The following is a 21,603-nucleotide window of genomic DNA, read 5'->3' on the forward strand; positions in this document are numbered from 1 at the left end:
AGGTTACAGGTTGCCCACGATCTCAGTGAATGGCAGATTGTTACCAATTATTACATTCATTGGTAAAAAGAGACTTGACAATGCAATGTGAGGGCATTTTAAACTTCCTTTGGGCAATAGAAGGTAATGCAGCCATGTTAAAATTTTAAAAGTCGACAAGGCAAATTGGTGATGGAATTACTGATTTATGTTACCTCTTCCACCAATAATTTTCACTTTCCTGCTCATTTTTACAGCTATTTCTTTCCGGTACAATGGGTTCTCGGTCGTCTATCTCATCTTTCTCCTTCTCTTGCCACTGTTCTCTGAACCTACCACCATCACAATGCAAGGTAAGGACCCTGCATGGTATTGTTGTCAGTATAGAAATCCGCCTCCTGGGTGGACATATCAACTCATTCAAAGGGAAAGTGCTTTATTTGGGATCAAGACCATCTCCTGGATGAGGTTCAGTTCCTTAACAGGGCTAGTGAAGAATGTTTTATGCTTTTTCTAATTGCCCAGGTTGATAATATGGGAGGTTTAGATGATACTGAGTGCACCTGATCAAGAGTGCTAAACTTAAGCCAAGACTTTAAGCCCCATCTGGTATAGTGTCTGTAAGTATACTGTATCAAACAACACATGAAGGACTAACTTACTTCATTGCTTTCTTCCAGAAGGGTCTGCCTATCTGACAATAATCCCTATTTTGATCAGTGGGTCCCTCTTCCCAGCTAAGGAGGAGATACTTCCAGCTCATGAAACAGATTAAATAGTTTATATTTAAGTGAATCATGTTTAATTTTGAGGAGTCATTCTTGACAGTTGACATCATCAGAATATGACGTTCCTCAGCTGCATTTATCAGGCTAGAGAGATTGAATAGTTAATAAGGCCAATGTGGACCCTCTTGTTTCTTTCGATTAAGTCAAGAATGTGAGCAAAGTGTACTGATTAAAAGAACTTACAGTGGTGCTAGAAAGTTTGTGAACCCAGTAGAATTTTCTGCATAAATATGACCTAAAATGCGATCAGATCTTCACATAAGTCCTAAAACTAGATAAAGAGAACCCACTTAAAAATAACACAATAAACATTATAGTTGTTCATTTATTTATTGTGAAAAATGATATATTTGTTGGAAAAAGTATTTGAACCTTTGCTTTCAGTAACTGGTGTGACCCCCTTGTACGGGTTTCCCCCGCCATCCGAAGGTAGAGCGTTCCTATGGAATGGTTCGTAAGCCGGAATGTCGTAAAGCGAAGAAGCAATTACCATTTATTTATATGGGAAAATTTTGTGAGCGTTCGCAGACCCAAAAATAATCTACCAAATCATGCCAAATAACATATAAAACCTAAAATAACAGTAACATATAGTAAAAGCAGGAATGATATGATAGATACACAGCCTATATAAAGTAGAAATACTTTTTCACAATCATTACTGGACTGTTCTCCGTACCGAAAATCTCACGCAAGCGCCGTTGGCAGAAAATTTCACGCAAGCGCTCTCCAGTAACCTTTAAGCTATGAAGCTGCCAAATCATACCAAATAACACGTAAAAATACACAGCCGATATAAAGTAGAAATAATGAATGTACGGTGTAGAATCACTTACCAGAATTGGGAAAGCGCGGAGCGCACTGTTGATGGTAAGTTAGGCTGAGTCAGAGTTTGGGTGGTGCAGTGGCCCCCATCCTTCAGGCCGCCGAGCGATACATTGCCGCGAGGCACGCAGGGGTGCAGCGGTAGCCGGGAGACATCCAGCATACCTTTAAGAAAAAAGCCGAAATAAACATGCTAATTAATTAGGTGCTGCCTGGGACGTAAATGTTGGCCCAGATCAGTGCCGATTTCCGATTGCATCCCCCTTGATCTGGGTCGACGTTTACGTGTGGGGCGGCGCCTAATTAATTAGCATGTTTATTTCGGCTTTTTTCTTAAAGATGTGCTGTGTGCCTCCTGGCTATGGCTGCATTCTCCGCAAATCGGCACAGTATCTGTCCGAAGCCTGGGTGCTGGGGTGGTGGGATACTGGGGTGTCGTCTGTTTCCATTAGAGCAGGCAGCTCATCTTCTCCTATGACTGCCCGCCTCGATGTCGAAAGTCGAGGTTCGTCGTCTGCTGTGGCTGATGTGGAAGGCTTGATTGACTGCTGAGCCTTGCGCACTTTTCTATCACACAGTTCTTTGTAAGGGCTCAAACCATCTTGCAAATATCCCCTAAAACTATGCACCTTTTCAAAATTAAAGTCGTACTTTATCATTGCAGCGAAAATCTCAATGCAGTTGCTTCACTTTCGCTACTGCGTTCGGTTTCGATTGTTATCCTTTCCTCTTCCAATTGCATCAGCTCTTCATCTATCAGTTCTTGGTCATGGGATACCAAAACTTCTTCAACATCATCTTCGTCAGCTTCCACAAGCCAAACTCACTTAGTCCTTACTTCGTTCACCATGATCGAAACGCTTAATTATGTCTAGTTTTACGCTAAGTGTAACACCCTTACGAGCTCTTTAAGGCTTTTCCGACACCATAGAGCTCATCTTGCAAATGGCTGCTCACAGGCACGTATTAAAACAATGCCGTTCCGAATCCGGGGGAGAGCAGCTGCTCGGGGCGCACGCTGCCTTTTATCGTGCGCCGATTTTTTTCGTGCACTGAATTTTTTATTGCGCGCTGCTTTGTCTTTGTAACAGTGAAAGCACCTTCTGAAAGCGAAAACAGGGTACTAATGTAGGTCTTTCATAACAGTGAGGTTTCGTAAAGCGAATGTTCGAAAAGCGGGGGACACCTGTACAGCAATAACTTAAACCAAATGTTTCCGTTAACTGTTGATCAGTCCTGCACATCGGTTTGGAGGAATTTTAGGTCCATTCCTCCTTACAAACTGCTTCAGCTCTGGGATGTTTGTGGTCCTTCTCACATGAACTGCTTGCTTCAGGTCCTTCCACAACATTTCTATAGGATTAAGGTCGGGGCTTTGACTCGGCCATTCAAAAATATGAATTACCTCTTTGTAAACCATTCTGTTGTTAATTTACTCTTGTCTTTCGAATCATTGTCTTGTTGCATTATCCAACTTACATTACACAGCCCAGGAAGCCTAATCTGATTTTAACTGCTCCTAACTTCCTCGCTATGTCATTGGTCTCACCCTTTCAGAAATATTCCCTGTATTTCGCCCTCCTTCTCTGCGACCTAAACTAATTTGCAGTCTCTCTTTCCCAGTCCTGATGGAACGCTCTTTCCACCCATAACACCCGACCTCCTGAAGATTTCTAACATTTTCTTTTTATTTCAATATCTGCAGTTGTTTATACTTTTGAGGCAATTTTTATATCTATTTGCACTCCTTGGTACTTTAGACATTTTTCTAACACATTTGATTTTTTTAAAGATAGTTTAAATCTATATCTTTAAGTTGCTGCTCCTGATGTTTTCCTCTGATCTTCTCTATACGTTACGTTTGCAATTGAACGTTACTCTCGTCTCCCTGTGCATTACCCACTCCGAAGATTCACAGGTCCCATTCCCCAGGAACCAAGTCAAGTCTACACCTCCTACAATGTGGCATCTTCTCCATTGAGACTTGATCTCTCTAAGCTTGGAAGCCTTGGTAATGGTCTCACAAGCAGGAAAATGGTAGGGCATGGTGTTGGAGGGATGTAACTGCTGAGGTTGGTCAGACCGCATTTGGAATATTCTGAGCAGATTTGGGCCCTATATCGAAGGAAAGATTAATTTAGTGGTACAGCATGGGGTGGTCGTTTGAACCACACTGCCCCAGCAACCTCTAATTCATCCGATGAACCCCAACCCCACGGGACAACTTACGATGACCAATTAACCTACCTGTACATCTTTGGAATGTCGGAGGAAACCAGAGCACCCGGGGAAAACTCACACTTTCCACAGTGACGACACACGGAGACTCCTGACAGAATGACAATAAACTGGACTGGTCAAAGAACACTGAGGCTGTCTACAAGGAGAGTCAGAGCCGTCTCTATTTCTTGAGGAGACTGAGGTCCTTTAACATCTGTCGGACGATGCTGAGGATGTTCTATGAGTCTGTGGTGGCCAGTGCTATCATGTTTGCTGTTGTGTGCTGGGGCAGCAGGCTGAGGGTAGCAGACACCAACAGAATCAACAAACTCATTCGTAAGGCCAGTGATGTTGTGGGGATGGAATTGGACTCTCTGACAGTGGTGTCTGAAAAGAGGATGCTGTCCAAGTTGCAAGCCATCTTGGACAATGTCTCCCATCCACTACATAATGGACTGGTTGGGCACAGGAGTACATTCAGCCAGAGACTCATTCCACCAAGATGCAGCACAGAGCGTCATAGGAAGTCATTCCTGCCTGTGGCCATCAAACTTTACAACTTCTCCCTTGGAGAGTCAGACACCCTGAGCCAATAGACTGGTCCTGGACTTATTTCCTGGCATAAATTACATATTACTATTTAACTATTTATAGTTTTATTTATATTTATTATTTATGGTGCATCTGTAACGAAAACAAATTTTCCCCGGGATCAATAAAGTATGACTATGACTATGACTGGCACTGGAATTGAACTTTGAACTCTGGAATGCCTCAAGTTAGTGTCACACCAACTGCTACGCTACTGTAGTGCAGATGTACAGGCATGCTGCCCCTGAAGATGGCCTAGAGGAGGTTCACATGAATAACCCCAGGAATGAAAGGCTTAACATATAAAGTGCGTTTGATGGCTTTGGTGGAGTTTAGAAGGATGAGGAGGGATCGACTGGATACCAAAATGCCTGGATAGGGAGGTTATTTCCATTAGTAGGAGAGTCTATTATCCAAGGGTACAGCCTCAGAATCAGAATAAAGGGATATCCCTTTAAACCTGAGATAAGGAGGAATTTCTTCAGTCAGAGGGTGATCAGTGAAGTCATTGCTACAGAGGGCTATGCAGACCAAGTTATTGGATGTATATAAGGGAGATATTGATAGGTTCTTGATTGGTAAAGGGGTTAAGGGTTATGGGTTGAAGGTTGGAGAATTAGGAGGGACCTCATTGTAACCTATCAGATGTTGAAAGGCCTAGAGAGAGTGGATGTGGAGAGGATGTTTCCAATAGTGGGGGAGTCTAGGGCAAGAAGGCATGGCCTTAGTAGAGAAGGACGTCTACTTAGAAAGGAGATGAGGGTGAATTTCTTTAGCTAGAGAGTGGTGAATCTGTGGAATTTGTTGTCACAGGCAGCTGTGAGGCCAGGTCATTGGGTGTATTTAAGGCAGAGGTTGATAGGTTCCTGATTTGTCAGGGCGTGAGGGGTTACGGGGAAAAGGCAAGAGAATGGGGTTGAGAGGGAAAATAAATCAGTTATGATGGAATGACAGAGCAGACTCAAGGGGCCAAATGACCTGATTCTGCTCCTATGTCTTATGGTCTTAATGGGGTTGCTATATCTTATGATGTTAAAGTTTTGTACTCTTTTTAGCCTCCAGTAATTCCAATTCAGAATCAATTCAGTTTAAAACCTATGGCCTATACAGTTACAGAAATGGCTGAGGTTGCCCTCTCATCCACACTGCAGGCTGTGGAGTTATGTATCTTTCCCAAAGCCAGTCTGAGGGCTACTCCAAGAGGGTTCTCTAATCCTACAGCCTCCGGTTTCTGGGTCAGAGGCCTATGGATCCCAGTCCCCTCCACTGATGTGAGTTCTGATTCACCACTGTGGTACCGTGGGACTGATGCATTGCCTGAGGCCTTGCCTTCCCCCTCTGATGCCAGATTTAAGATCTGCTTGCAATTTACTTTATTGTCGCCAAACAATTGATACTAGAGTGTACAATCATCGCAGCGATATTTGATTCTGCGCTTTGCGCTTCCTGGATTACAGATCTATGGTAAATATTAAAAATTTAAACTATAAATCATAAATAGAAAATAGAAAAGGGAAAGTAAGGTACTGCAAAAAAAACCGAGAGGCAGGTCCGGATATTTGGAGGGTACGGTCCAGATCCGGGTCAGGATCCATTCAGCGGTCTTATCACAGTTGGAAAGAAGCTGTTCCCAAATCTGGCAATACAAGTCTTCAAGCTCCTGGGCCTTCACCCCGAGGGAAGAGGGACGAAAAGTGTGTTGGCTGGGGGGGTCGTGTCCTTGATTATCCTGGCGGCACTGCTCTGACAGCGTGTGGTGTAGAGTCCACGGATGGAAGATTGGTTTATGTGCTGTGCTGGGCTGTGTTCACGATCTTCTGCAGCTTCTTCCTGTCTTGGACAGGACAACTTCCATACCAGGTTATGATGCACCCTAAAAGAATGCTTTCTACGGTGCAGCTATAAAAATTAGTGAGGGTTTTAGGGGACAGGCCAAATTTCTTTAGCTTTCTCAAGAAGTAAAGGCGCTGGTGGGCCTTCTTGGCAGTGAACTCTGCTTGGTTGGACCAAGTCAGGTCATTTGTGATATTGACCCCGAGGAACTTAAAGCTTTTGACCTGTTCCACTTGTGCTCCACTGATGTAAATTTGAAAGGAGGACGGGAGATTCTCCTGAGTGCTTATCTCTAGTCCAGTCAGCATAGCCTCTACCTCACAGGTCCAGTGACCTGGGTTCAGTGCTGTCTTCAAGTGTTCTCTGCATGGAGTTCTCTTGGTGGCATTCTGTATTTTCTCCACTTTAAATAGATAGACAGGTACAGTTATACTAATCCCATTTCCCATTTGTATAATCTCTCAGTTATACTAATCCCTTTTCTCCCTCTCCCCATTCTCTCATTAACTGTTCCCAGGTATCTACTCACCAACACATTAACGGCAATTCACAGCCGCCAATGAACCTAATGCCTCCTCCCACATCCCAATGAGCTGCGGCTTGGGAGGTTAATCGGTCACTGTAGATTGCTCCTGGGGTGTAGGTGGGTGATAAAATCAGGGAGGTAGGGTAGAATAGTTGAGGGAATGTGGGGATATAATTGGTGTAAAAATGGGTGATTGATGATTGGTGTGGACTTGGTGGGCTGCATTCCATCCTGTATCACTTTATGAAATTGTCCTGCTTAAGGACATTTGTGGGATCTTGCTATGGGAATAAACTCTGCTGGTTTCCTGCAATGCCGTAGAGATTGTGCTTCATTCGTTGGTTGCAAATCGTTTCAGAACTTTTTGTGGTCCTTGAGGATGCTGTATATATGTAATCCAATGTCCCACATGATGTTATTACTCACCCATTTCACCGCTGTTCCTTCTGTTCCAGGGCACACAGGCTGTCTCCTCAAAGCTTTGTGCATCACCAGCTTTACCTTCCTGTTGCTTCAGATGGGATTTCAAACAATGTTCTTTTACATACAGAACAACGGTAAGATATCCAGTCTCTGTTGGTGTGAAGGAACATGTACAGTTGGAAACAGTGACCCACTGACAGTGCGGACCAGTGACACAGCTTGTTCATTGCTGTGAATCTAACTTACAGATTCATCGTCGCCTCTGTTCTCTAATTCATGGTGAAACATGGAACTGAATTTCTTTTCCTCTATATCTTGTGTTGTTTCCATTAATATGGGGTGGAGGTGTAGTTCCACATTACCGTAGAGACAGGCTAAGGTTTACCCGGCACTGTCCCAAATCCCACCCACAAATTCAAAGAGGCTCCAGCCTGCTGTGACACTGGGTAAATTGGTGTTGGTATGTGTTCATGGTTAAGGCTTTTACAGTCAGTGACAAAGGATGATTGTGTTTATCACACGCATTCCTTGCTGCTTTGAAAACATAAGTCTTGTCTTACAACACCCTGAGAGGCCTCTCCTTTACCCTCCCCCTCGCCCAAACCCTCCAGCTCTCTCGTTCTGCCTCCCTGAACAAAGGCAAGTGCGACATGTGTCAAATATGATTTTCTTTACTGCAAGGAGGAGATGCAAATTTCAACTCCTCATCAGTAGATTTGATGCTTTAATGCTTTATGGTAAGGATGTATTGGTTAAAGGCTAAAAGAAAATACAGGCTAAAACAATCTCTATCATTCCCACAGGGACAGCTTGGGAGAATGCCCTGCAGCAAATAGGAATAGTCAGGTAAGTGATCATAGTGGGGTGAGAGGTTGGCAGGGTTCTCGAGAATAGGTGTGGGATAGGCTCTGGTGAGAAATAAACCTTCAAACTAGGAACACCTTCCACCTTTCCTGTTTCAGCTCGATCCCTCACACACCGTGGCTGTTGTCACCAATGTCCATATGAATGTCACTTATTTCAATTAACCAAAGGTTAATGGGAGTGTGTTTCTGTGTGTGATGTGTAACCATATCATCACATTTCCTCCAACTCTATTCCTACAATGTCATGAGTTCAATGATATCTCTATTAACTAATTACAAGTACCTGAGATAGGAGCAGAATTAGACCATTATTATCCCTCTCAACCCCAGTCTTCCCTTTTCCCTGCAACGGTTGATGCCCCTACTATTCAAAAAGTTATCAACCTCTGCTTTGAATATATCCAGTGACTTGGCCTCCATGACCATCTATGGCAGGGGTGGCCAACCTTTTACATTCCATGCGTCAATTTTTTCACGCTTGAGTTCAGTTGCAATTTTTTTCATGCACGAGTTCCATATTAACATATTTTTACAAGAATTGAATGGGGGTACAAAAATTGTATGGCGCATCTGAACTCGTGGGTGAAAAAATTGACGTATGGAATGTAAAAGGTTGGCCACCCCTGATCTATGGCAATGAATTCCACAGATTCGCTTACTATTAGAATCCACTATGAGAATGCATGGTCCATTGGGTGCAAGAATGTAACAACCAGTATCAGTGTAGATAAGTGATGGTGATACACTACAGAGTAGTAAGAGTACACAAAGCATCCCATCCACAGCCAAGGTTGACCAGTTAATACAACCTACTTCTTTTCTGCAGGTTGAGCTAATCAATTGGATACTGATTGTGGATGATCAGCCATGATCACAGTGAATGGCGGTGCTGGCTCGAAGGGCCGAACGGCCTACTCCTGCACCTATTGTCTATTGTCTATAAATGTGTCACACTGACTGCAAAACACTGTGCACCTCAGTCTAGAACAGGGACTCAGCATCTCCGTCCCCTCTCCGTCCAGACGAGAGACATCTACACACTGCTACTCTGTAAAAGGAAGTGTGACATCAGCCTCCATCCACTGACGGTCTGGACACCCTGACACACTTCATGCCCAGTCAGTCTAGACGAATGTCAGTAACACGTTCCATCCACTGCCTGTCTAGACCAGTGACAGTGACACAGTCTCTGCAGTCTAGAGCAGTAAATGTTTATTTCTATAATGCCTACTGCCCAGGGTATCCCAGACCTTTATCAAGATCCATGTTCTTCTTGTAAAACGTCTTTAATGTTTTCCACTGTTTTCAGGTTGAAAGAAGCCGGTGCTGGAAATGGGATTCGCCTGGTTTTCCCAGACATTGGAATTTTGATTGGAAGCTTGGCTGCTTTAATTGTGTGTAGGAAATTGTTGGTTGTTCCCAGGATGGATAGTGGAGATCAAGATCATGCCTGGGACGTGGATCAGTCTGGGAGTGAGGTAAGGAGGGAACTTTCGTTAGAGATTGAGAAACTCTTTCTTTAACCTACCCTCACAGTAGGTTAAAAGGTCAGCATAACATCATGGGCCTGCACTTGGCTGTAGTGTTCTATGTTCCCTGTTTTATGTTATTTCAAACCTGCAGACCAACTTGCCAGACAACTCTATTACATGGAGGGTCACAGTAAAGCTTTTTGATACTAAATCATGTTTCTTTTTAACTAGTATGGATCAGTGTTTTCTGTTTTGTCTTAGTCTGATGAAGATTAGTATCTCTTTATCAGGAAAAGTTGCATAGGTTGCTTGTAGGTCTAACTTCAGGTTCGTGCAAGTAGTTTCAGAGCTTATTTGCTGAACTATCAGTTGGAAGTCAAACTTATTTGTTTCGATGTACAGTATAAGCTTATGCAATTTCCCACTAAAACATCTAAACTATTCTGGGTCATCTTCAGTTTTTGGTGGGAATATGGGAATATAAACCATTCAATCCATAATCTGTACTCATTTACCTGGACATCCCACTAAATCTCATTCCTTCTCTGTACCCAGTAAGTTTACCTTTCACCTTTATCTCTGTCAGGAAGAAGTGTACGGTATAGAATCTGAAGAAGAAAGGTGCTCGGACTCACAATCTACAGAGAATGAAGAGGATGATGAAGAAGAAGAAGAAGAAGAAACACTGGCCGAAGATAAGGAAGGCAACAAACAAAGATTCACTCAGAGACTAGCTTTATTAATGATGGGGATGAAGGAGTTGATCGGAAATCTGATAACTACAGCAGGGAAAGCTGTTGTTACTGTCCTATTAGGCTTTGCAGGTGAGTATCATTGTCTTACTGAATACACATAAGTTTCTGAAACTTATTTTTGTGAGAATGATTGCCAGAGGGAAAGGAGACCTGCTTGTAATTAGCATCTCATGAGCATGGCATATCGAAACAAATTGAATACTGCCCATGTGGGTTTACATTCTTGAAATATAGGAAGCATGATAGCCAATCTGTACATAGTAAGATCCCAGAAGGAGTCATGTGATAAATGAGAAGATAACCACCCATATTTTACAGCAGTCAGAAACATTTCTCACATCATTTAAAAAGGCTCAAGTACTTCCTGGCTTCGACAGCAGGGTTCATTAATGTTCATACATTCTGTTCAACCAATCATAGTACAGAATTCACAGCAGCCTCAAAGGTGAAAGACCAACAGGAGGAACCAGAAAAGCAACATAAAGATTGTGATGTACACTTGAGTTGAAGGGAAACATTTTGAACTTATTTGGCTGAAGGTTAAATATTAGCCAGGTCACTGTCAGATCTCCCCAGAGGGTGTCAGGGCATTTTTCACCCCAGCTGACAGGCCAGATGGCCAACGTCAGCAAGATGACACATCTGACAGTGCTGCAGGAGTGAACTAGAACCCTAAGCTATGTCTAGTCTCTGAGCTTACAATGTTCTGCCTCGGTGGCTGACATTCAGCTGGCAACACTTGTCTGAGGTGCCTTTCCAGAGGGGGGAGTCGCCTTTGGCATAAGAGTTAATCAAAACCAGCATATTCAAGGGGGGAAATCCTCGCGTTATCTATTTATGTACATGTATTGCAAGGGCATATAGAATCGTATACTGTGTGGATTAGTAACAGCATGAGGCTGTTTGGCCCATTTACTTCATGCTAACTCCCTGCAATGTGGCTAGTCCAATCCTATGCCCTGCAATTTCCCTTCTTTCAGCATCTTATCCAATTCCCCTTGTAAGGCCCAGATTGACTCCACTTCTGCCATGCAGTGAATCGCTGCCTATTGGATGTTAACCCATTGTGTGCAAGTCACTTTTGGTGTGTTTTTTGCCAATCACCTCTAAATTTGAGGTGTTTGATATATAGGCATCTGCTAGTCTCATGAGACCATGGATTTGCTCCATGGAAGGTTTCCAGGACGCAGGCCTGGGCAAGGTCGTATGGAAGACCAGCAATTGCCCATGCTGCAAGTCTCCCCTCTCCACGCCACCGATGTTGTCCAAGGAAAGGGCATTAGGACCCATACAGCTTGGCACCGGTGTCGTCGCAGAGCACTGTGTGATTAAGTGCCTTGCTCAAGGGCACACAGCCAAGGCTTAAACTAGTGACCTTCAGATCACTAGACGAATGCCGTAACCATTTGGCCACACGCCAACACTACACATTCTGTGATTCTGAGCTCCTGTATAACATCTCCCAACCTTCACTGCTGTATGGTTTCCCCAGCCTTTCCCTATAACTTGTCCCTTTATAGCATCACTCAAGAAAGATTAAAACCCACCTGCTTTATGTTATGTGCCCTGTGCATGTACCCTTGAATTCCATTGGCTTCCCTTTTTCTTTCTATCCATTGTATTTTCAATCAGCTTTTCCACCTTTAACAGGTTGTGAAGGCCCTCCTGTTTTTGCACTCATTTGGAATTGTCCTCATTATAGCAACGTGCCTGTTCCCCTCCCTCACAGAAAGCATTACTGCATACCCGCCTTGTCTTCCCATTTTCATCAACCTATCTCAGTCCTCTTGAAGTCTGTCACTATCCTCCCTGCTGTTGGCTGTACTTCAGGTTTAGTGGTGCCTGTAAGTTTCAAAATTGCTTCCTCTAACGCCAAATCATTAATATATTATCAGGAAGAAGGGTGGTCCAAGCAACACCAGCTGGGAAGAGCAGTATCTGCTTTCCTCAGCCTGAAGAGCAAACATTTATCACAACTCTCTGGGCTCCATCCCAGCCTCAGGAATTCCTTGTTGCTGCTGCCGCTCTTATTCCATGGGTAGGGTCTCAATCTTGCTGATGAGCATATTATCTTTAGTAAGGCCCCAGGTTAGTCACATTAACCACATTTCCCTTATCAACCCTCAATCCTACCTTCTCGGTCAAGGTGCTGGTGCTGTCCCCATATAGCTGGGCAGCAACGGCTTGTATTGACCCTCTCTTCCTCAGGTCCATATAAATTGCAGGATGCTGGGTCCTTCTCGTTCTGTTTATTTCACCTGCCCTGCCTTCACAAGGGGAACTCTAGAGCAGCAGACTTCACATACTCTAGTGCACTCCAAACATGTAGAGCTCTTTTCCGATGGCATCAGGGAAACCTGGAGTGGCTGGTGTGTGGCTGATTGAAGTGTGTGACTAAGGACATGGAGATAGGGGAAAGGAACTTCTGGAGCAGATACGGACAGTAAGAACCCGTGATAAAAGAAATTACTTGTACTTCGATCAAGACTTTTCACAAACTTGGGAAGTCCCAATAGATTTGAAAGCTGATAGTGAAGCTGCAATGTGTGTAGTCACTAATGCCTACAGCCATTTCAGTTTACTACACTTGAGATTGTGAGCAGTTAATCTGGATGATTGGTTGACGCTTGGGATAGGGTGAGGACTCTTTGCTATGGAGGGGGTGATAAAGATGTGTGTGATGGTAGGATGGAAGTAGTGGAGAGTGGAGAGTGATGTGAGGATTGTTATCTCTCTCTTCTAGGTATTGTACACCCATCTGTCCTCTCTGCAGTTTACTTCTTCACCTTCCTGGGCTTGGGGTCCTGGTGGGCATGTGCTCGATTCTATGGCCTCTTCTTCTTCAGACACTTGTGCCTGTTGATGTTGTTCTTCAGTGGTGGACACCTGGTCCTGATCTACATCTACCAGCTGCCACTCTTCCAGGGGCTACTCCCACCCAACAATTTTTGGATGAGGTGAGGCTGCAATGTTTGTAGGGAAATTGTTACACCATTCATAATAATAGAGCATCCACCCTGTCAAGTGTGAAGGAAAAGAAGGCTACTTTCTTTAGAGAAAAACTGGGACAGCTTGGTTGCCTAGTGGTTAGCACAATCGCTTTACAGCTCTCTCCCACCACTCTCTATGTGAAGAAGCCCCCCCCTAATGTTCCCTTTAAACCTTTCTCCCTTCATCCTTAACCCATGTCCTCTGTGTTTTTTCCTCCCCTAGCCTCAGTGGAAAAAACCTGCTTGCACTCACTCTATCCATACCCATCATAATTTTATCAAATCTCCCCTCATTCTCCTACGCTCCAACCTATTCAACCTTTCTCTGTAACTCACTTTCTCAAGTCCCGGCAGCATCCTTGTAAACCTTCTCTGCACTCTTTCAACCTTATTTATATCCTTCCTGTAATTTGGTGACCAAAACTGTACACAATACTCCAGATTCGACCTCACCAATGCCTTATACAACCTCACCATAACATTTCAACTCTTATACTCAATACTTTGATTTATAAAGTATAAAGGTTGGACAGAGTAGATGTGAAAAGGTTGTTTCCTTTGGTGGCTGAGTCCAGGACAAGAGGCCATAGTCTTAAAATTAGAGGGTACCCAGTTAAAGCAGAGATGAGGAGAAATTTTTTTAGCCAGAGGGTCATGGATTTGTGGAATTCGTTGCCACATACAGCTGTGGAGGCCCGATCATTGAGGGTGTTTAAGGAGGAGATTGACAGGTATCTAATTAGTCAGGGTATCAAGGGATATGGGGAAAAAGCTGGAAATTGGAACTAGATGGGTGAATAGTTTAGTTCATGGGGGAATCTGCGGAGCAGACTTGATGGGCCGAATGGCCTACCTCTACTCCTTTGTCTTGTCTTGTGATAAAGGATCCTATCAGATCCTTTCTTCTCTAGCCTTTTCCACCTATCAACTCCCAGCTTCTTACTTCATCCTCCCTCCCCCACCCATCTGGCTTCACCTATCACCCCTTGCCTGTCCTTCATCCCCTCCTCCCCAACTTCTTATTCTGGTATCTTCCCCCTTCCTTTCCGGTCCAAATGTGGGGTCTTGACCTGAAATGGTGACTGTTTATTTCCATAGATGTTGCCTGACCTGCTGAGTTTCTCCAGCATTTTGTGTGCATTGCTCTGGAATCTGCAGAATCTCTTCTGTTTATAGACACAGGCAGTAAACCCAGCCATCATGGGGAGAAGTTACTAGGTGACACTGGAAAGGAAGTGGATAGGATGAAGAGTGACACAGTCAGTGACATATGGCTTTGGGGCTGGGGGTAGTAAGTGGGATGGCAAGGGAGCTGAGAAGGGTTATCGAAGGATACTCAGAATACCCACTGAGATGAGTAAATTAAAGGTGTTCACTTCCTATTTCAAGTACCAGAAGGAGAAAAGGAAAACGCTATTCAATATCCATATCCTACTCTGACACTTAATTGAATCAAGCCTGTAATTGACTTGCGGTCCATTCCCCTGATTTTAATCCATATTCCTTGATAACCTCACGCAATAAGACTGCAACAATGTTTTAGTTGAAGGGAAGTGATTTATTATTGTCCCATGAATGAAGTACTGTGAAAAACTTTGTTTTGCAAACCATCTATACAGATCATTTCATTACAGCAGTGAATTGAGATACACAAGGGAGAAGTAATAACACAGCTAAACGCCGACCGCTCGATGGCACCGATCGCCAGTCACCAGGAAGTGCTTTGAACAGCTGGTAATGGCACACATCCTGCCACATTGGACACTAACCAATATGTTTACTGACACAATTGCTTCTTGACAGATACCATAGACTCTGTCATGCGCCTGGCCCTGACACACCTAGGAACTAAGGACACTTACGTCTGAATGCTGTTTCTGGATTTCAATTCAACATTCAACACAATTGTCTCCCAAACCTTGGTGACATATTCCTACTCCTCGGTCTAAACACACCACTGTGCAACTGGGTGTTGCGTTCCTAACCAGCAGACCTCTTGTAGTCAGAATGCACAACAGCTCCTCCCTCCCCTTCATCCTCAACACGGGTGTCCCCCACCCCCCCCCAGGGCTGTGTGCTGTTGTACAGTCTGCTCATACGTGACTACACAGCCAAACACCCGAGCTGTCACATCGTCAAGTTCACCAATGAAACAACAGTGGTGGGGTTCATAGAAACATAGAAAATAAGTGTAGGAGTAGGCCATTCAGCCCTTTGAGCCTGCACCGCCAGTCAGTACGATCATGGCTGATCATCCAACTCAGAACCCTGTACCTGCCTTCTCTCTATACCCCCTGATCCCTTTAGCCACAAGGGCCATATTTAACTCCCTCTTAAATATAGCCAATGAACTGGCCTCAACTGTTTCCTGTGGCAGAGAATTCCACAGATTCACCACTCTCTGTGTGAAGAAGTTTTTCCTCATCTCGGTCCTAAAAGGCTTCCCTTTTATCCTCAAACTGTGACCCCTCGTTCTGGACTTCCCCAACATCGGGAACAATCTTCCTGCATCTAGCCTATCCTATCCCTTTAGAATTTTATACGTTTCAATAAGATCCGCCCTCAATCTTCTAACAACGATGAGACAGTTTACAGAGAGGAAGTGGAAGAGCTCGAGGCCTGTTGCCTCAATATTAACAAGACAAAGGGGATGGTTATCATCTTCAGGAGAGCTTGCACCACCCACACCTGTCTTTACATTGGCAACACAGCAGTGGAAACTGCGAGTATTTTCAACCTCCTGGGAGTGGACATCTCACACAACCTCTCATGATCCCAGGACACATTATACACAATCAGGAAAGCTCACCAAATTCCTCTACTCTCTGAGGAGGATGAAGAGAGGTGGACCATACACATCTATACTCACATCATTCTACAGATGCACGGGAGAGGGCATCCTGGCAATCAAATTGAATTGAATTGACTTTTTTTCTTACTTCCTTCACGTACATGAGGAGCAAAAATCTTTACATTACAACTCTGTCTAAATGTGCAATGTGCAATTTATAGTAAATTGTAAGAAATAGTATGTACAACAGGACAATCAATATAGCATAGAAATACAATTGTATCAGCATGAATTAATCAGTCTGATGGCCTGGTGGAAGAAGCTGTCCCGGAGCCTGTTGGTCCTGGCTTTTATGCTGCGGTACCACTTCCTGGAAGGTAGCAACTGGAACAGTTGGATGACTTGGGTCCCCAATAATCCTCCGGACCCTTTTTTCGCTCCTGTCTCTGTAAATGTCCTGAATAGTGGGAAGTTCACATCTACAGATGCACTGGGCTATCTGCTCCACTCTCTGCAGAGTCCTGCGATTGAGGGAAGTACAGTTCCCATACCAGGCAGTGATGCAGCCAGTCAGGATGCTCTCAATTGTGCCTCTGTAGAAAGTCCCTGGGACTTGGGGACCCATACCAAACTTCTTCAACTGTCTGAGGTGAAAGAGGCGCTGAACTGGTATGTACAGACCACATGAGATCCTTGGTGATGTGTATGCCGAGGAACTTAAAGCTGTTCATCCTCAATAAGGGTCAGCCTGTCTCCATCCCTCCTGTAGTCCACAACCAGCCCCTTTGTTTTTGTGACATTGAGGGAGAGATTGTTTTCTTGACACCACTGTGTCAGGGTGATGATTTCTTCCCTGTAGGTTGCCTCATTATTATTTGAGATTAGGCCAATCAGTGCAGTATCGTCAGCACATTTAATTAGCAGATTGGAGCTGTGGGTGGTGATACAGTCATGGATATACAGAGAGTAAAGGAGGGGGCTAAGACTCAGCCTTGAGGGGTTCGTGTGTTGAGGGTCAAAGGGACAGAGGTGAGGGAGTCCACTCTTATCACCTGCCGGCGATCTGACAGGAAGTCCAGGATCCAGCTGCACAAGGCAGGGTGAAGGCCGAGGTCTCTGAGCTTCTTGTCGAGCCTGGAGGGAATTATGGTGTTGAATGCTAAATTGTAGTCCAAGAACAGCTTTCTCGCATCAGCATCAATCCCTGATACAGCTGGATAATTCACCCTGTATGCCAATGAGAAACATATGATGGAAGTCTTAATTCGAGAACATGGAGAACTACAGCATCCTGTTGTTTATTACTCTGCCAAAGATTTGATTCTAGACACTGATGGTTCCTAAATGATTGAGAGAGGGATTCAGATGGTTGTTTCTGGAACCAGACTGCTGGCATCAGGCCACTTTAACTGCAACTGAAAGGACAAGGCCCCTATCTGGGGAGCAGTACAGGTACATGTAAGGAACTGTAAAGTTTCAGTCCTCTGTCCATTGTACAGCACTTATTGGGTATGTGGTTACCAGGCCTATCCCTGGCCGCTGGGTATGTGGTTACCAGGCCTACCCCTGGCTGCTGGGTATGTGGTTACCAGGCCTATCCTTGGCTGCTGGGTATGTGGTTACCAGTCCTATCCCTGGCTGCTGGGTATGTGGTTACCAGGCCTATCCCTGGCTGCTGGGTATGTGGTTACCAGGCCTATCCCTGGCTGCTGGGTATGTGGTTACCAGGCCTATCCCTGGCTGCTGGGTATGTGGTTACCAGGCCTATCCTTGGCTGCTGGGTATATCCCCCCAAGTAAGAGGGAAGTAGAGAGAGCCATGGCCCTGGAAGGGCTTCTGTTATCTTGCCTACGTAGTGCCCTACATGTGACACTTGGTGCTACTACCTCAATAGGTTATGGATAAGATGGGAGCAGAGGACCTCGATACAACAGGGATCACTAAAGAGGTAGTGCTGAGCAAACTTGCGGGCCTGATGATAGACAATTCCCCTGGTTCTGATGAAAGAAATGGCAGAAGTTATAGTGAAGGCTACGGTGATGATTTACCAAAATCCTCTGGACTCCAGGCAGGTTCCGACGGATCGGAGGACAGTGAATGTCACGCCATTGTTCAAAAAAGGATGTAGGCAAAGGCAGGTGACTATCGGCCAGTTACTTCAATATCTGTAGTTGGGAAAATGATTGAAGCTATGCATAAAGAAGATATAGCGAGGCATCTGGAAAGAAATGGATCCATCAGGCAGATGCAGCATGGATTCAGCAAAGGCAGGTCCTGTTTGACAAACTTACTGGAACTCTTTGAGGATATAATGAGTACAGTGGATAGAAGGGAACAGATGGACATTATTTACTTGGATTTACAGAAGGCGATTGATAAAGTGCTGCATAAAAGTCTTATCCATAAGAAAAGGTTGCATAGAGTTGGGGATGATGTATGAGTGTGGATAGAGGTTTGGTTAACTAATAGAAAGCAGAGAGTTGGGATATATGGGTGTTACTCTGGTTGGCAATCAGTGGTGAACGGTGTGTCGCAGGGGTCAGTGCTGGGCTCGCAGCTGTTCACAATATACATTAACAATTTGGAAGAGGGGACCGAGTATAGTGTGCCTAAGTTTGCTGATGACACTAAATTGAGGGGAAAAGCAAATTGTGCAGTAGATACAGAGAGTCTGTAGAGAGATATAGATAGGCTAAGTGAATGGGCAAGGGTCTGGCAGATGGAGTACAGTGTTGGTAAATGCAAGGTCATCTACTTCGGAAGGGAAAATGGAAGATCAGATTATTATTTAAATGGTAAAAGATTGATGCATGCATCTGTGCAGAGGGACTTGGGAGTGCTTGTGCATGAATCACAAAAGGGTGGTTTGCAGGTGCAGCAGGCTATCAGGAAGGCAAATGGAATGTTGGCCTTCATTGCTGGAGGAATTGAATTTAAGAGCAGGGAGGTTATGCTGCAACTGTACAGGGCACTGGTGAGGCTGCATCTGGAGTACTGCATGCAGTTCTGGTCTCCATACTTGAGGAAGGATATACTGGCTTAGGAGGTGGTGCAGAGGAGGCTCACCAGGTTGATTCCAGGGATAAGGGGGTTGGACCGTAAGGAAAGATTGAGTCTCCAGGGACTATACTCGCTGGAAGTCAGAAGGATGAGAGGAGATCTTATAGAAACATATATAGTTATGAAAGGGATAGATAAGATAGAGGCAGGAAAGCTTCCCAGAGAATGCAATAGGGAAATTCTAGGCAGCTTCTAGAGTAGGTTACATGGTCGGCACAACATTGTGGGCCAAAGGGCCTGTAATGTGCTGTAGATTTTTCTTTTTATCTGGAATGGTGAGTCTGTGGAATTCTCTGCCCATTGAAGCAGTGGAGGCTACCTCAGTAAATACTGTATATTTAAGGCAAGGTCAGATAGATGTTGTGCATAGTAGGGGAATTAAGGATTATGGGGGAAAGGCAGGTAGGTGGAGATGAGTCCATGGCCAGATCTGCCATGATCTTATTGAATAGCAGAGCAGGCTCGACAGGCCAGGTGGCTGACTCCTGCTCCTATTTTTTCTGTTCACCCTCTGATCTGATGGCACCAAAGGCTGAGAGATTCAGGATAATTGCCTTTCCGGGATATGGGACTGCTAGACTGTCCTGGGAACTGATTAATATGGCATCAGCTTTGGAGAAAATAGCGAATGAAACCACCTATGCCTTTGATCATAGGTGTCAGCAGGACTGATGGCTGTTCGTCCAGTAGCATTACAGAACAGAATGGCTTTGGATTTTATTCAATCAGAAAAAGGGGGACTTGTGTTGATGTACTTACATAGTTGATGAATCTGAAAATATAACTAACTTACCAACCATATCTGAGATTCTACGAAAGAGATTAAGAAAGTAGGAGATCTGCATTACAGCTATTACACTCCAGGAGGTGAAAGGATGGCATCTATTCTGCATTTTGGTAAAACTATTGGTATTGTAATAATGATTATTATTCTTTTACAATTTTTGTGTGAACTAACAGTACGAAGGAGAGGATATTAATGAAAGGAATGGGTACTTGTGGAAGTGGAGAGATGAAAAGGGAATTTTGGGTAGGGCTTTGAAACTGCATCATTGCTTTATATTCATATATATGCATATTTCAATTACTGTATTTGGTGAAATGTAGTTTGTCATGAAATGACAGAAAGGAGGCTTTGTGTAAATGCAGTTTTCTCGTAGTAACAAAATGGCATTGTTGTCTGTAACAAAACGGAACCTGTATTGTACCAGTGCTTTGTTAATAGTGTTCGTGCAACATTGTCGATGGACTCTGAGACCTTGACAAACTGCAGACCTGCAGATTTGATGACTGGAAGAATGTCAAGTACACTAGTTAAAAAGACTTGCAGAATATCCTTGACTTAAAAGCATAGAAACATAGAAAACCTACAGCACAATACAGGCCCTTTGGCCCACAATGCTGTGCTAAACATGTACTTACTTTAGAAATTACCTCAGGTTACCCATAACCCTCCATTTTTCTAAGCTCCATGTACCTATCCAGGAGTCTCTTAAAAGACCCTATCATATCCGCTTCCACCTCCATTGCCGGCAGCCCATTCCATGCACTCACCACTTGCTGTGAAAAACTTACCACTGACATCTCCTCTGTCCCTACTTCCAAGCACCTTAAAACTGTGCCCTCTCATATTAGTCATTTCAGCCCTGAGAAAAAGCCTCTGACTATCCACACGATCAATGCCTTTCATCATCTTCTACACCTCTATCAGGTCATCTCTCATCCTCCACCGTTCCAAAGAGAAAAGGCTGAGTACACTCAACCTATTCTCATAAGGCATGCTCCCCAATCCAGGCAACATCCTTGTAACTGTCCTCTGTACTCTTTCTATAGTTTCCACATCCTTCCTGTAGTGGAGCACAGTACTCCAACTGGGGCCTGACCAGGGTCCTATATAGCTGTAACATTACCTCTCGGCTCTTAAACTCAATTAAACTCTTAAAGCTGTACTTGGGTATAAAGGAGTTTATATGCTGTTTCTTTCTTTGAAACTATCACCAGCTCTTGTGCGATGCTAGTCTTCCTTTGCTGCAAGTAAAATAAATTATTTGATCCACTCTAAGTTAATTGTTATTTTTTATAAGACATAGTGAAAAGGCACTCAACATTAACCTAGGTTGTGAGGACAAGAGTCCATCTTAACACACTAGGAGATCACTCTTATAACAGCAGGATAGAAGCTATCCATGAGCCTAGTGTGTGTGCTTTCACCTTCTACCCAATGGGAGAGGGGAGAAGAGCAATTGTCTGATGTGGGAGGGGTCTTTGATAATGCTGGCTGCTTTTCCAAGGCAGCAAGAAATGTAAGCAGAGTCCATGGAGGGGAGGCTGGTTTCCATGATATGATGAGCTGTATCCATAGTTTCTTGTGGTCACAGGCAGACCATCTGGTTATGACGCTTTCTACGGTGCAGCTACAAAAGCAGTGCCTTTTGGCTTCTACTGCCTTGTATGATGAAGAAAGCACCTCCAATTTGTGCATTT

General features: G+C 44.2%; 1 protein-coding gene across 2 annotated transcripts in view; it reads left to right on the forward strand.

The window, feature by feature from the left end:
- The window catches only part of LOC134342897 (piezo-type mechanosensitive ion channel component 2-like), a 240,104-nt gene that overhangs the window by 23,659 nt on the left and 194,842 nt on the right, over positions 1 to 21,603 (forward strand). For both annotated transcript variants that reach the window (XM_063041568.1, XM_063041569.1), the window contains exons 2-7: positions 237 to 332; positions 7,218 to 7,319; positions 7,989 to 8,031; positions 9,361 to 9,529; positions 10,110 to 10,347; positions 13,022 to 13,235. In XM_063041568.1, coding sequence (XP_062897638.1) covers positions 237 to 332; positions 7,218 to 7,319; positions 7,989 to 8,031; positions 9,361 to 9,529; positions 10,110 to 10,347; positions 13,022 to 13,235 — 862 coding nt within the window. The remainder of the gene's footprint in view (positions 1 to 236; positions 333 to 7,217; positions 7,320 to 7,988; positions 8,032 to 9,360; positions 9,530 to 10,109; positions 10,348 to 13,021; positions 13,236 to 21,603) is intronic.

Source organism: Mobula hypostoma, chromosome 2 (genome assembly GCF_963921235.1).
Source record: "Mobula hypostoma chromosome 2, sMobHyp1.1, whole genome shotgun sequence".
Lineage (NCBI taxonomy): Eukaryota > Metazoa > Chordata > Chondrichthyes > Myliobatiformes > Myliobatidae > Mobula > Mobula hypostoma.